The sequence below is a fragment of the Gopherus flavomarginatus genome, chromosome 3 (genome assembly GCF_025201925.1).
Source record: "Gopherus flavomarginatus isolate rGopFla2 chromosome 3, rGopFla2.mat.asm, whole genome shotgun sequence".
Taxonomy (NCBI): Eukaryota; Metazoa; Chordata; order Testudines; family Testudinidae; genus Gopherus; species Gopherus flavomarginatus.
The window spans coordinates 184,207,286-184,223,960 of record NC_066619.1 but is presented as its reverse complement, the minus strand read 5'-3'; the positions used below and the strand labels follow the sequence as shown (position 1 = coordinate 184,223,960).

The window sequence follows — 16,675 nt, the reverse complement described above, 5'->3', positions numbered from 1 at the left end:
CTGCTCGAGCGCAGTTCTGAAAGCACTGACTCTTCTCCCCATACAGCTATCAGATCGAGTAACTCCTGTGTGCTCCATGCTGGAGCTCTTTTCCTATTTTCAGGAGACTGCATTCTTCTCTCTGCTGCTGAGAGCTCCACGCTGTGCAAGCAGGAAATGGAATTTCAAACTTCCCGGGGCTTTTCCTGTTTACCTGGCCAGCAGAAGAGTACCTTTACCTGTGTAGAGCGGCCACTAGAGCACTGTGGGATACGTCCCGGAGGCCATTAACTTCGATGGCCGTCCACACTATCATAAAATCGATTTTAAAAAATCGATTTTGGGGTTACTCCTCTCGTTTTGATGGAGTTCCAAAATCGATTTTAGGGACCCTTAAAATCGATTTTATGCACTCTGTAGTGTGGACGGTTACAGCTTTAAATCGATTTAGAGCTCTTAAAATCGATTTAAAGCTCTAGTCTGGACCTGGCCTAAGGTAGCTCAGTCTCACCATGTCTCCATGCCAGTTGTGCCATTCAACACAGCTTTGCAGGTACAAGGTTTTTTCAGACTCTGTACCATAAATACACACAAATGGCATAAGTCAGGGGTTCTCAAACTTCATTACACTGCGACCCCGTTCTGACAACAGAAATTACTACATGACCTCAGGAAGGGGGCCAAAGCCTTAGCCTGCCCTATCCCTGCCACCCTGCATGGGGGGCCAAAGCTCTGCTGCCCTGCAGCGGGGGCGGGGCAAAGTCAAAGTCCAAAGGCTTCAGCCCAAGGCAGGGGGCCTGTAATCTCAGCCCCAGTTCCCCAAGGCTGAAGCCCTCAGGCTTCAGCCCCAGACATGGGGCTCGGGCTTTGGCTTCAGCCCCTGGCCCCAGCAAGTCTAAATGAGCCTGGCAACCCCATTAAAATGGGATCATGACCCACCTCGGAGTGCCGACCCACAGTTTGAGAACCACTAGTCTAAGTAAAAGTGAGGAAGTTCTCTTTACCAGGCTAGCAGCTCCCCAAGACCATTTTGTTAAGTGCGTATGGAGCTGTTTTCATACATACTACAGACAGACTGACAGACAGACACACACACACACACACTTACTTTTTACAGTACTGTTTACCAACATTTAATACAAGAGACCTTAGAATACACATGTAATGCACCAAGAAGGTTATTTTAAATGGAAGAGTTTAGGTCATACAACAAACTTAAAAACTTAAGTAATTAATATGAGAAGTCAATAAAAGTTCATGTTGTCAATGTTAGAGGAAAAGAAAAGTCCAGCCAGCCCAGCATACACACTCCATAAATCCTCTGCATTGAAAGGAAGACATGATCATATTTTGGGAAAAGGCATTACACCACTGTGAAGTGCAATTAACTGGATCAGGGAAAAATTCCTGGCTCTGTGACTCTCCTGCTATATAGCTATGGGCAAGTCCCTTCACCCATCTCTCTGCTTCAGTTTCCTTATGTGCAAAATAGGGATAATGCTACTTCCCCTACTTTGTCAAGTGTTTAGAGTTCTATGCATGAAAAATGCCAGGTGAGCTGCTATTCTAGAGTAAAAAAACCCAGTGTCACAGAGGGATAAACACTACACAGATTTCCATAGGCTTAGGATGCTAAACAATAAAACTTGTAGTTTAAACGACTTAAGATTAGTTTAAACACCAAATTATTCCATTTAGCTATTGGTTGTTAAAAGTAAATATCTAGTGAAATTAAGGGGATTTAGAGATTAAATCTCAGGGGTATATAATTCTGTCCTTGAAGCTTGCATAGCTCCAAATTAAGTCAATGGGAGCCATGCATGTGCATGCAAGGGCAGCATTTAGCCCTTAAAACTGGCTGAAATGTAAAAAGCATCAAATTCCTGAAACACACATTGAATGAAAAACAGATTTTGACGAATTCACAGTACTGGTAAAGTGCTGTCATTCTCTTTCATGGTATAACAAAGTCTCATTTATTTAACTAGTTATTGGAAAGAATATAAAGTTAGCTTTGATGTTCTGACCATGTTGCCTAGAGCAGTTGTTCTCAAACTAGGGCCACTGCTTGTTCAGCGAAAGTCCTTGGCAGGCCGGGCTAGTTTGTTTACCTGACGCGACCACAGGTTCAGCCAATTGCAGCTCCCACTGGCCATGGTTCACCACTCCCAGGCTAATGGGGGCTGTAGGAAACGGCGAGGGCCGAGGGACGTGCTGGCCGCCATTCCTGCGGCCCCTATTGGCCTGCAGTGGCGAACAGCGGACAGTGGGAGCCGCAATCGGCCGAACCTGTGAACGTGGCTGGTAAACAAACCGGCCTGGCCCACCAGGGGCTTTCCCTGAACAAGCAGCGGCCCTAGTCTGAGAACCACTGGCCTACAGTGTATCAGATAGAATTCAGGAAGTGGGAAAATGGTCCAGTGGTTATGATAGCCTGGGAATTGGGAGAACCTGCTCAGACAAAATATTCCTGTATGATGTTGGGCAAGTCACAGTCTCTTTGTGCCTCAGTTCCCCATCTATGAAATGGGAATAATAGTACCTTACAGGGCTGTTATGAGGTATTTAGATATTAGATAATAGGGGCGATATAAGTACCTAAGTTTGTGAGCGGATATTAGAAACAATTTTTTGTTTGTTTCTACGGTGCTGAAGGCACCTAAAAGCTGCAAAGTGTTTAACATAAAAGTAACTAAAAAAGGAATTTTGAATATACAATTTAGCCCAAGAGCAAAACAAATTCCAGGACCATCAGAAAAATTCCCCCATCTGCAAATCCCACCATCCAAACAAAAATCGATGAACTTTCCCTCAAGTTAAGGGCAAACAAGTTTTCAGCCTGGCCAAAAAGGATGCCACTAATGTTCTCTGGCAACTCCTTCCGAGAAAATTATCAGTTTCTCTTATATGGTGAAATTATTAGCAAAAATCTCAAAAAATGAAAGGTCCAATACTTGCAAGTGACTTCATCAGATATCAAAATATTTATCCAATACCACTCCCATACCACTCACCTTTTGATTGTTTGAGGCAATCAGAGGTAAAAAAAAGATTGAACGATGCTAATGTTCTTTTTCACATCAACAAAAGGAGAATTAAAAATGTGACCCTCACAAATTGCTCTTTTCCAAAATTCTAGAATGCTGATGTAAATGAAGTATAATCTGTAGGTCACTGGTACAGGTGGCCTCAGCAGTGACCCTCTCGAGGGCTGTCTGCATGCAATTACCCCAGCATTTCCCACATGGAGTTTTTGAAAAACTGGAATCCTTTCCCATCATCCTGATAAAATGAGCCATATAAGCCAGTTGAAATGATTCCCCAGCTATTGCTGGTTTTCCAAAAATCATATCCATTGAACCTAACAGTCATATGGATTATTTTACCTAGCTTCTAAAACCCAGAATAGATGGGAATCTGCCTATTGTTTTTCATGTAACAATAGAAAAAAATATCAGACTGAGGTCAGAGAAAGTACTAGTACTGAAATCAAATTCTTTTGTTGATCATGTTTTTTCTTTAACAGAAAACGGAAACAGTGCCATGTTCATTAACAGTACAGTTACCAATTGCCTGCATTTCTATTATGATCATTTGTTTTTAGGGGTTTAGAAATTTAAGATGATATAAACAACCCCAACTCGGTACATAGGGTCTCAGCTCAAGGATATTACAAAGCCCTATCAAGCTTTTTTTAAACTAACACACAACATACTTACGCAGGTGCACATATGAACAAATATAATATATATACATACAGCCACAGAGGAAATATTTTTTAAAAGTCTATTACATATAGCATCATACAAGAATTTAGAAACAGTTTAAGTGCAACAGATATGTAGTTTAAAAAAAGGAAAACTTGTATGACTTCTTAACATTTCTTAAAGTAGCAAATTTTTTTAGAAATCTTAAAAGTAGAGCCAAGCATGAAAAACAGCTTTTTTTTTATGTTGTTATATTCCACAGAATTATCAGAGTTAAATTATTGCTGTTCAGTAGTAACATGTAAGCTATAGCAAAAAATGTGGGATCACCTCTTTCTCTAACACAGGAGAGAAAGCTGTTCACTGGATAAAACTAACCAAGATATGAGATGATCCTGTGACTCCCTGGCCCTAAAATCCAAGCTATCAACACTATTATTCTGTTGAATAAACACAGCTTTTGGAAAGACTAACCCTGTGAGGTCCTTGCTGGAAAGTCCCTGAGTAAATTATAACATTTGATGATGACATTCCTGTGTCTCTTGGAACTAACGAGAGGAAATAAGGGCAGGTCATTATGAGCCACTTGCCTTTACAACCGGCTGTAAAAGACAATGCAGACAGGAAGCTTCCCACCGAGATCAAGGTGCACAATCCCCTGCTAAAAATAAACAAGCGGTGATAGTCACATCTGCTGGAAAATGTCATTTGAGACTGAACTCCCAGGTGCTAAAGCAACAGGAAGAGAATGATGCAGTATTTAGGACTGCAAAAAGACCACAAAATAATAATTCAAGATTGGTGATGCTTCACCTTTGGTGCTAAGATCAGATAAACATCATGGAGCAGTAAGTTTACTAAAATCAATCACTGGGAGGATCCCTGCGCATTCTGGCCAAGAGTTTGACTCTTTGTCTTTGGGAAACTTGGTTCACCCAAGAAGGCCTGAGTGAATTCTTGATATTTTGATGTAGTCATGGTAAAAATTTTGGAACAGCAGTCTCCCTGTATTAAAGAGTAGAATTTGGCCTTTATGGTATAGTGATGTAAAAATTTTAAAAAAGAAGAGAAAGAAAGATAGCAAAGCTTCTGTTATCTTTCTGCGTGGTGAAGCACGATGTAGCAATATATTGGGGGGAGAGGAGGAGATATTTATGCTAAGTTGTGCTTCATGAATGCTTGAGTATTTAACAGCAACACAATGGTACCATCAATAAAGCTGCAATATGTATTCTGAAATTTAATTCACTAACATGGGTTCTTGTCCTGAGCTGCTTTTCCTCTTCTATTTAATATCTGATTCTTACTATGAGTATCTTAGTTTCACACAAGACCATAAATCTACAAACTTAGAATGTCAATGTAAGTGTCATGGAGACGTGCTACAAGCAATTGTTCTCAGGAATGGGACACTATGTAAAATACAGCACAGTGATTATCACTACACATCAAATTACTTCATCTCTCACTGCATATATATTTCTGCTTTAAAATCAGATTATTCTCTATAAACTTTTTATATTCTTCAAGAGTACCAGAATTACCAAACACCCAAGATTTTAACAACACACACATTTACATACATACTTTCAATTCTTCAGATTTTCCGTGTGTGTGTGTGTGTGTGTATTTACCTTACCTTCAATCATCAACAATTTAGAGTACTGCCCAGGGTAGTGGAAATATTGTTTAACATGATACTGTCTCTAAAAATGAGGAATTTTCCCATAGTGATGAAACTTAATGAGCTGCTGATTCAATATCATCTACAGCAATGTTAAAAGAACCTTCTAATTACATTTACAATGTCAAGCTGCATTACTCTTCTTCAGACCTTAACTCAGGTACAGGGGCCAAATTAAGTCTTCCATCATCCTCAATCTTTCCAGACTACTGTACTCATTTCAGGAATCTGATTTGTCTTGCGTACCCCCAAGTTACACCTCACTTAAAAACTACCTGCTTCCAAATCAGGCACAAAAATACAAAAGTATCACAGAACGCTATTACTGAAAAATTGCTTACTTTCTCATTTTTACCATATAATTATAAAATAAATCATGACACACACACACACCGGGTTGCAAAACACTGATTTAGTATTTAGAGCAGTATAAACAAGTCATTGTCTCTATGGAATTTTAGTTTGTACTGATTTCGCTAGTGCTTTTTATGTAGCCTGTGGTAAAACTAGGCAAATATCTAGATGAGTTGATGTACCCCTGGAAGACCTCTGCATACCCCCAAGGGTACACATGCCCCTGGTTGAGAACCACTGCAGTAGACCACATAGACCCCAGTTTGTACTAACCACAGACATCTCTGTAAGTGTGATTCTCAAGTGCTTTGCCCCACAAGCAGAACTATAATCTGTCAGGTGACTGTACAGATAATTTCTTGTTCTCTGCTGACACACTGTAGCGGTTGGGCAGAAAGAGACCCTCGTCCTGTGCATTGCAAAGATTGTAAGGTATATGAGTAGGCCTGGCATAATTCAGCCTCTCTGAAGGAGAAGGATAGCCTCACTTCCTTAATTTGAGGAAGTTCCCTATGGTTTACACAACTACACTTTTGAGGTGCAGTTGAGTAGGAGAGCTCCATACCTCAAAAATACTCTTAGAGGGTAGAGAAATTCCACAAGCTATAGAGAAAGTGGGGATAATGCTTTGGAAAGTGGCAGTCCTTGCTTTTGTCACTAGTGGCAAAATATCTGAGAAGCAAGTAGCAGCGGCACAGCCAAGTGGATATGGTTGCTCGGTGCCAAGTTTTTAGCACGTCCCAATTTCTGTGCAGATGGAAGAGAACTAGTACGTCAATATTAGTGGTGCTATTATGATTTAGAATGGTCTGGTTTTAGCTTCGTTACAGAAAAGTCAGCTTTGTTTATATAAAGAGAAGAGATGTAAAAAGAAACCCCATATAGTGAACTGGACTCAGAAGGTCTAAAAACGACAGGATCAACATGTCTAGGTTACCATGTGAGCTTGTACACCGTACACAGACAGGTGGAAGTGCAAACAGTCATATCTTTCCTCCTTATGCTCATTATTAGTAATTCCTTCTGTGCTGGAAGGAGGAATCCTAACACCCTACAATGCTGAAGATACTAATGCATATCTGATCTCCTTACCAGACTCATCAGGAAAGGGCTTTATTTGCTTAATAGGACTAAATTAAAATTAGAAATATTTGTGTGTGTGAGGGGGAAAAGAGCGATATTGTGTTCCAATAGTAGCATTCCTAGCATTTTTAATTATTTACATTTTATAATGAACATTTCCAGCCATGCTTTAAAACAGAGCCAATCTTCTTTCCACTTTATATCTACAAATCACCCTCACGAATCTCCACCTGAATCCTTAGTTAGTAAGCTGCCTTCTCTGGCTGATGTTGGCTTTTATATGAACAAATGCTTTGTTCCTTAGCCCCGCTCCAGGACACCTGTCATGCCTGAGGAAAAAACAAACAATCTTAGTGACTTGTAAGGAAATGCACACACCACACATACTCACAGTATACCAATAATAGATTTGTATTTATATATACACATGCACATTCTTTTCAAAACAGAATGTACAGGTTGCTGGTGGGGGCGTAGGGGAGGGAATTGGAAAGAAGCACCTAGGGAGAAATAAAAGTAATAAATATGTTTTTCTTATTCATAATGTTAGCTGCAAACTACTCCCTTATATCACTCATTTAGTCCCCACTGCACACCACCACCCCAGGGCTGGCAAGTACTCATTCAAACGGAAATATTATTCATATATTTTGGGTATTTCCAACTCTTTGAGTATTCTGGCATCAAACCAAGGAAGTTGTGGCTAAGGCGGTGAGACCAGCATCATCTAGAAAAAATGCAGCTGGTATATTAGAAGACTGAAATGGAGAAAGAAAACCAGTAGTGGCTTAACCACCAACAACCAACACCAATGAAAACAAGGGACTTATTTCAATCTTGATTGACTGAATAAAGTAGGGTGCTAGCATACAGATTATGGCTCTAGCGCACATAAATGCATAGTACTTTACAATATAATTAACCTTCAGAAGGGAACAATGTCCCAAATTAAGACAACAACAACATTTAATAGCATCGGAGTTCTATGTGCAAATTCAGTGCCAGGGTAAATGGGTTTAACTCCACTAAAAGGCTTACATGAAGGTTGAATTTGCCCCCTACGGTTTAAAGAATATTAGATTTTTAGAATGAAATTATAATAAACTGTCTTCAAAATATCTAAACCTATCCAGTTGGAAAAACAAATATCTACTTAAATTACCAACATGCAAGGGTGAAATTAATTGTTACCTCTGGATACATCTTTCTTTGTCTTTGTTGTTCAATAACTTCCTTTATATGAGACTCAGTACTGCAAAGTGCTGGAGGCATTTATTCTTAGTGAATAATATCTTACTCCATAAGAAGTCCCATTACTTTCTGTGGAGTAAGATACTTTTCAACATGACTAATGGTATTAGAATCTAGCCAAAACTGAAGTAAAGGAGCACCTCCAGGGACCTGGCAGAATCGCAAAAAAAAAACTTGAAGGAAACAACACCACTAGCACAGAATAGGCTTATTAAAAAAAAAATAATAATAATAATAAAAAAATCCAACACTCAGTGACCCACTGTATTTGATATTCTACCAGACACAGACTTTATACTGTTGTACACGGAAAATAGTTGACTTATGTTTCTAACATCTCTCCAGCAGAAATCTCTGCAAAGTAAGGGTGAGCATGAAAACTCCCATCATACCTGGATTTATAGATAAACAGACAAATTGTGCTAAGATGGTAATTCATTTCAGTATTTTTAGACAAACTAGCTTTGTTTTCTAGCCTCTTTTCTTTTATAAATTAGCATTACAAAGCATACAAAATGATGCAGAGGGAGACTTTCTTTAGCAAGGATAACTGAAACAGAAACCCTCCAATTCAACTGCTGAGATGGTGGAGAACAAACCTATGGCTTTGGGGGAACAACTAAGTTCAGGATTTAACCATCTACATGAAGAAGTAGTACTCTGATCAGAGGATTTCAGGGGCTGGGATTTATGTGTGGGATTGTCAGGAGCATCAGAACCAGAATACAGTATTTCCAGCTTTTTTGCCAAATGTACAGTTCATTCAGTTCATTTTACACAGATTAAAAAAAATCGTACTTTGGCCTCACAGTTGATAGAAACATCAGAAATGTCAATAGCAAATCCCTCCGTACTTCCTGCCACCAAGACAAGTACAGCCTATTTCCAACACCAACATATGTTCGGCCTGACCCAAACTCATGAAAAGAAAATGTGTCAGCTCTTATCAAAACAGTCAAAAAGATATTTTTAAAATTCCAGTTAATTCCGTAATTTACCTGTAAAATCCCTGACAGAGCAAGTATTATAAATGACTCTGCTATTCATATACAATTCCTCAAAGACTCTCATGACCAAGACACCTTTCATCAGTTATGTTAAGTTTGCGCTGGCAAGAATATTTATTCAAGTTAATGCATTTTTCAGAAAGTCCAATCTCATTGATGTCAATTTTAAAAGAATAAACCAGACTGACATTTACTACGTGTGTATGGATATAACATGCTCTGTCTCGCTTACTCTCTGAATTAAAAGACTGTAAAGAAATCAGGTGTTCCAATGACACAAATGCAACCTCAAGAATACGCCTTTATCAGTGTATGACATCGTCAGCCCTTTAAGATGTCTATATAGACTTACATATCAGTTTCCCTGTGTTATGTTCTTTGTATCCAACAGACTAGTGATATTTTTATAAACTAATGTAAGTCCTGTACATTAGCATGGAAATACTTTATCAACACGTATAAATATTTCTATTTATTTTATTTTATGCAATAATTTCTAATTCACCGGAATAGAATTTTTGTAGCTAAACCCTTTTAGAAGCTTCAAAAGGGAAATTAACTTGGTTGTTCTATTTAGAATTTCCTGTTGTCATTTCTGAAGATTTAAAAGCCAAGTTTTTATTGGTAAAAATAAATTAGCATTATTTATGTTCAATTATTCCTTTCTGAGTGTATAGAAGCTTTAAAAGCTTCAGAAACAGACAGTGGGTTTTCTCCTTTTTAAAAGAAAATCCTAGCTGGATACTATAATTGGTACAGGAAGGTTTTGGAACCTGCCACATATGAAATGACAGCACTATTAATGGTAATTATTCTAAAAAAAAAAAGTTCCTGTTCATTTTACAATGTTCAAAAAGAATTTCACAGCTGCAATTTTTAGATGACTACACATTTGCAGACATGAAACTTATTTTTTAATAACCTAAGTATAAAATATGACTTTTTGGAAGCTGGTTAAATCTTTGGTCGTATCAATTTAAAACCTGAGTCCAGAAAAAGACATTAAATTATGCTTTAAAATTTGAAGAAATATATAAAACATACACTTGTGCAAGGCCATAACATAACAATTATGAGCTAGAATTTCACAGAGTGTAAGTCGGCATAGCTACATTTCATTCAATTGAACTATGCCATTTACACCACCTAAGGATCTTGACCAACAATTTTTAGCATTTAAACAGCAGTTTATATGTGTAAAAGACTGTAAACACATCTACTTGAGGTAGGTGGGCAAATCACCATCTCCGTTTCATAGACGGTGAAACAGAAAGAAAGATTAAATGACTTGCTGAAGGCTGCAAAGCAAGTCTGTGGCAGAACCTCAATACTACTTAGGACTTCCTGACTCCTAGGGCTCTTTAATCATTCTTTCGGATCACGCTGCCTCTACAACACTGTAGTCGAAGAAAACTGAGTAGTCCGAATATTCAGAACAATACTATATACCTATGAACTTAGGACGGGGTTCATATTTCTCCTGTAGTGAAAGTGATGCAACATGGGCATTGCAAGGGAAAAGGGAAAGTAAAAAAGGAGAGGAGAGAAAGAACCAAGAAGACTCCAGAAGTAAGGAAGACATCTTTTCTGAATAAATTGACCACCTGTTTCAACTCTCTGAAAAGTAAGCTTCCGAGAGAGAGAGAGAGAGAGAGAGAGAGAGAGGGGATGAGTTCTGAATGACAGATGAAAGGAATCAAAAGTTCAGGGCAAAATATCTATTAAATATAAAAAGAGGCATGAGATTCAATTTGTTTCAAATTGAATAAATCCGTAATGAAGGAAAGAATCTAATACTACTGGGAATGGCTAATTAAGATTTTTCTCCTGGCACAAGGTAATTAGCTTTAGTGTTCAGATATATCCTACCAACCAAGAAGTAAGTGGTTGAAAAGAGATTCTAATTTTTTTAAAAGCTGCTCTCAATAAACAATATTTTTACTTAAACAATATAAAATTGCATTTTCTGGAGCTAGCTGGAGTTTTAGGTTGTTTTTACTAGCAAAGCTCTTGTGTCAGTTTGAAGCGAAAGTCATGTTCCCACATGAAATATTAATGTTCTCCTTTTACACTGGTGGGCATGTTTTATTTCAACAAGCTGCAACATGCTATAATCACAGTAGCTTGTTCTCCTGGGGGAAATGCTACATTTTTAGGTCAAGATTTGAAAGAAAAAGCAGCCTTAATAGGATTATGCATTCAAGGTTAGCCTACAAACACCAAACAGTACTCTTTCTTCCATCCCTTTCCATTTTTTAAGCTATACTATACAGTAAATTATATGTATTGTGAACTTTGGAACTAGTAAGAAATATTTAGATGTGTAGTTTTGGAACTAAGGTAATATTCAGCTATACAGTGAAGAAGGTGGTAGCTGGCTGCTTTATTCCATCCCTAAGCTAGACAACAGAGCTGGGCGAGAACTGGAATTTCCATCCTTTCAGGCAAATATGAAACCAAGAATCCTGGAAGCCACCATTCTGCAGTACTCCCCTAAGTGGGTTGCTCAAGAGCTGGCAGCTTGGAAGCCCTGGGAGCCCCTGTTCCATGAGAGCCCACCAGATGGGCTGCAGAGGAACTTGGGAACCAGGCAGGCAGAACTGTCATCTAAATCGATGAATTCCCAAGGAGAATTTCAGTTTCTACAAATCAGCGTTTTCTGATGGAAAAACATTACACTGGAAAATGTTCAACCATCCCTGTTAAGAAAGCAAAAAAATTATGGTAATGCCATTAATTTCAGTTGCCTTTAAGCTGGAATTCTGCAACATCAAATGGAGTAATTTTAGCATCTGTAAACTGACAAAATCACACTCTTTAGATTTGCTCTTTCATAGTGTGTACCCATACACTTGTTTTCCAAATAGGCATATCTACAATATTCACTGACAAGAAAGAACTGAATCCATTCTCTGAGACTATGGGTTATGGCATAGCAACTTTACACTGTCATGCTGGCAAAATATGATCCTAGAACTGGTATACCTGGCCCCTGGAGCATTACTCTAGTGAAGGAGAAACTTCTGGTGGCATAGAGCCCGCCTTGTGGTATTTATGTCACTCATTACCCTGCACTACCTGTGCATGGGGGAAGGTACCATGGCAGGGGCTTCTCCATCCATCTGTCATACTGTTCCCTTGGAAACGGCTTGCAACAAACAACTTAGAACAGTTTAAAGACTGCTCTAAATTAAACGGCCACACAGCTGTACCAAAAATAGTGAAGCACAAACAACATCCTATTGGCACACAGTTAACTGCTCTGTGTGCTTCTTGACTATAGCAGAAGATGGGAGCTGCTGTTTTCTTCCCTATAGGTCTTTCCAAAGTCCACTGAAAAGTCAATGGAAAGAAGTGAGGATGGACAGTCCGGCAGACGGGACACTGGATGTGGATAAAGAACTGGGTTCAATCTCTGGTTCAGTCACCTGCTTCCTGTATGACTTTGGACATGTCATTTAATCTACCCTGTGCCTCAGTTCCCTATTAACACTTTGCTACCTCACAGGAGTGTTAAGAGGATAAAACCACTAATGACTGTGGGGCCCTCAAATGCTAGGCAATGAGGGCTATATAGGTGCCTAACTAGACAGACTTCAATGGGTTCTATGTTATTGTTATGTCCCATTACATGTTTTCTATCAATTGCTTGTATTCAGCTAATATATACAAGTAACCCAGATTCACTTTGGTATAAAGATATATGCCAGTAATATTGAAAGAAAGCAGCTTCTCCACTGTTAAGGTTGCAACAGCCTTTCTGCAATGAAGAGAAATTTCGTGACAACTCTTGGGGAAAGTACTTTTAATTGGAAAGTATGGCAGGGATTAGAGGACGTGTTTGGTTTCAAAATCCCAACAGTGTCTAAGGAATGGAGGGAAACAGGCAGACTTTTAAAAAGACAAGCAGTTAAAAACCCAACTGTCCACTACAAGCCCAATTTTCGCAATTCCAGCTTTTCCATATCTAAACCAATCTACCTGATATTCGCTCTTGTATACAGTGACAGATTTGGGCTAATTCTGAAATGAATCAAATATAGTGTTTTTAAGATGTGGAAGTCAATAAAAAGCTCTGAATTTTTCTTTTAGGAAAAAAGGACGTATTTCTTGGAAAGCATATCTTAAAAACAGCTTAAAATATAAACTCAGTTTATTTTTTATTTAACTGTCCTCTGTGAAAACAAACATTATGAAAATGAGGATGCTTAAATTTGGAGATATTTGCTATGGACCTTTTAACCTCAGCTTACAATGGTGAGGTTCTTACAAGATCCTCAGTGGCTAAACCCTATGGGGTCTCCCTGTGAGCTCCTAAGACATATTAAAAGAATTTAAGGAGTACACAGGTGTAGCTTTGAAGTAATATGAAGTAGTTCTAGCAAGCAGGAGACCAATATTTTCCAAATAATAAAGCTGTGATCTAAAATGTAATCTAATTTACATCCTTCTAGAGAAGAAATAAATTCCGTATGGCTGAGGTACTAGTATATTCACTTGGAGACTTGATCAAATGCTTGAGGAAATTATCTGACACAAAATTTCATTACACTGGAATCAGGGCTGTTATATATGAAGCATCAGAAGCAGACGGGGGAGCAATAAAAAAATACTTAACAGTAAAAAAAACCCATCAATAACTCATAAAAAATTAGGTCATAGTGAAACTTTAAAAAAAGGAAAAACAAATGTTAAAAAGAGCAGAACGATACAGTTAAAGCCACTGAATAACAAACTGTGTTCCAAGACGCACCAATCACTTCCCATCAACCACAGCCACAACTTTGTTTCAACAGTAAATTCTTATGTTTATTTTTGGATCAAGTACTTTTTCAATGTGCTTGGAGAAATTTGCAGCTATAGGCACCTTTTATAGTTGGCTATCAAAAATGTGAACCTCAGAACACTGGTTTTAGAAATGGTTATACACACGTATCTGTGATAGTGGAGTGTGATTTAGAATTTCTTAACTACACTCACCTTTGTTCTTTCCATTTAAGTGGCATAATTTTATCTGTTAACTATGAGGTTTTTATACATAAATATGATAGTTCTTTGTCTTAACATCACCTCATGGGTGGCAGCACATGCAGCCTGTGAGTCTGAGCCAAAGCCTCCAGTAATCACTCCCACTGACTTCTGCGAGCTTTGGATAAGGCAGATTGTGAACAGAGGGACAATACTTGCCTTTGTTACCCTGATTTTTTCCAATACACAGACTGGCAGTTAGAGCTGGATTTCTGCAGAGTGGCCTTAAATTATCTATAGATTCCCAATGGACTATTCCTCCTGTGTAGGGGAAGCTGAGACATGTCAGTATGTGGCAAAGCTGAGCTGAACTACATCCAATCTTCTGCTGGCAGAAGGAGTGTCAAGTCAGTAGCATAAGTTACACCAGGACCCATTCTGCTGTAACTTACACCAGAGTCGGGGGCCCTGAAACAAGGAGCTGAATCAGGCTTTCTGTAGCCTCCTTTCTCCACATCGGCCTGTCCATCACCATCAAGACAGGAATTTTCCCAGCTACTCTGCAGTTAAGAATAAGGCACTCTATGAACTTATGAACTATGAATAGATAACGCTTTGTCAGAGGAAAGCCAGATATTTTAAACATCCCTTCCAAAAGCAGTGTTAAGGTTATTCAGATTCCTTTAAACATTTGTATAATTTCCATTTTTTTAAAAACACATTTTACTTTATTACTTACTGTCTATTACAATTTTTTAATTTACAACTACAAGTTTTGAACCACTGCACTTGCTGCCTATAACAAAAGGACTGCCCTAAATATACCTATCTCAGCCCACACACTCCTCAACACCCTTAGTAAAGAGAGAAAAAGATGGGCTTCATAATATGCCCAGGAGTTTAACAAATCTGGTTTAGCTGTTAAACATTAAAAATCCAGGAAAGTAACACTTCAACATTCAGTTTTCCCCTTCTTATGTTACTGATGCATTTAAAACAAACCATCAACATAACCACACAAAAATTACTATGCTTGGAAGAACTAGATTTTTAAATGGTGACATCAGTTTCACCATACACAACCCTGACAACAACAAAAAAAGGGCGGGGGGGGCACAAGTAATCAAAATTTACAGATAGGCTAAAGTAAGAAAAATGCTGCTTGAAATCTTACTAGAGTTTGATTTACAGATATTGACTTTGGATATTTTGACATGTAATGTTGATAAAGTGTGTTTTAACTGTTATTAAGCTCTACCTTTATGAATCGCAATGTGTACCATTGTTAAATATTTATGGTCTGACCCTCCTATTGTCAGGCTCCCCTACAATTTCCCACAACTGTGAAAATTCAAATAAATAAAAATCAGAAAAATGCTTAAAAATAAACATTGAATTACCTGCCAAAATTATTAAAAAAAAAAATAAAAATTGAATTCTGCCAAGCCAAAAAATGAGCAATAATCCCTCCCTTCATGAACTATCATGAAAGGTACATGTCTAAATAGAGTAGCCTTGTAATGTTCCTGTAAACCCTGTTTTACCATACCACATGTCTGTTTATTATAATTTATTTTGTCATATCTAAATCAGGATTGTGACCTTCCTGGAGCAGAAACCTTGCCTTTACTTGCTCTTTAAAGCATCTAACACAATTTTGGGCTCTATCAAAACAATGAACAATTATGGTGATGATATTAACATTCATATTAACAACTTTAAGTCTAGTCCGAAAAACTTTTGTTGGTTTTTTGTCACTTTTTCATATAATATAAGACAATGGCAGAATCATTTACAACAGTGAGAGGGATACACTTTGAAAGGACTTATGTAGTACTTCAAAATTAAGATTACTAGAAACCTTCAAAACTAGTCTGCTAACATCTCAGGCACAGCCTATTAAGTTTGACACAATAAGCTTTTTCTCCTGACTTGACTACTACAATTAATGCATCTGGTTTGCGCTGTCCCCTAGGACTACAAAAGGGATTTTATAAACTGTTAGGACAAACGCTGACGTCCATCTAGCTTTGTTTATCACTGAAGCCAGGCCAAACACTGCTAATTGGAGTTCTTCTGCTACAAAATGTTTATGTACTAATTAGTCCACTTCCTAAACCAAATGTTCCAAGAAAAACTGAGAATGCATGGCAAACTGCCACTAAGTGGCAGTAGCATCAAGCATGCTGTTCTACGAATACATCAAGACATGGATAGGTAAGATATAATAAATGTATGCATTTACAAGGTATACTGTAACACCTCTAACATAAGACTCTACTATCAGGTTGCTTTAAATATTAGTATCTGAAACTGCAAGTCAGTGCAAAGGTCTTTATTTCCAGTTGTTAATAATTTATTATTCTATATTCGGACAGCAGCATCAGTAGACTTCTGCTCTTATTCTAAAGTTTAGTGCTAAAGTGCTCAGTTTCAAAGATAAAGACCATCTTCTTATTAAATGGTTTACAAAGCATTATTATTCAGATAACTGAAGATAGCAAATTTACATAACTGTTTTACAGGGTAAAATTCCAGTTCCATTTCAGAGGAAAGGAATGGAAAATGCCTGGGACTGCAGTGAAGGCAAATGTTAACTTTATGAAGGTAAAGTCTGACTTAAAAATGTATATTATATTTGC

General features: G+C 38.0%; 1 protein-coding gene across 4 annotated transcripts in view; it reads right to left on the bottom strand.

Annotated features, from left to right (window-relative positions):
• Positions 1-16,675, bottom strand: part of SPATA5 (spermatogenesis associated 5) — a 313,506-nt gene that overhangs the window by 138,208 nt on the left and 158,623 nt on the right. The window contains exon 15 of one of the 4 annotated variants that reach the window (XM_050946318.1): positions 6,916-7,136. The exons of the other annotated variants lie outside the window; for them this stretch is intronic. Within the exon in view, the coding sequence (XP_050802275.1) occupies positions 7,131-7,136 (6 nt within the window). The 3' untranslated portion in view covers positions 6,916-7,130. Of the gene's footprint in view, positions 1-6,915; positions 7,137-16,675 lie in introns of those variants that run through there. 4 annotated transcript variants of the gene reach the window in all.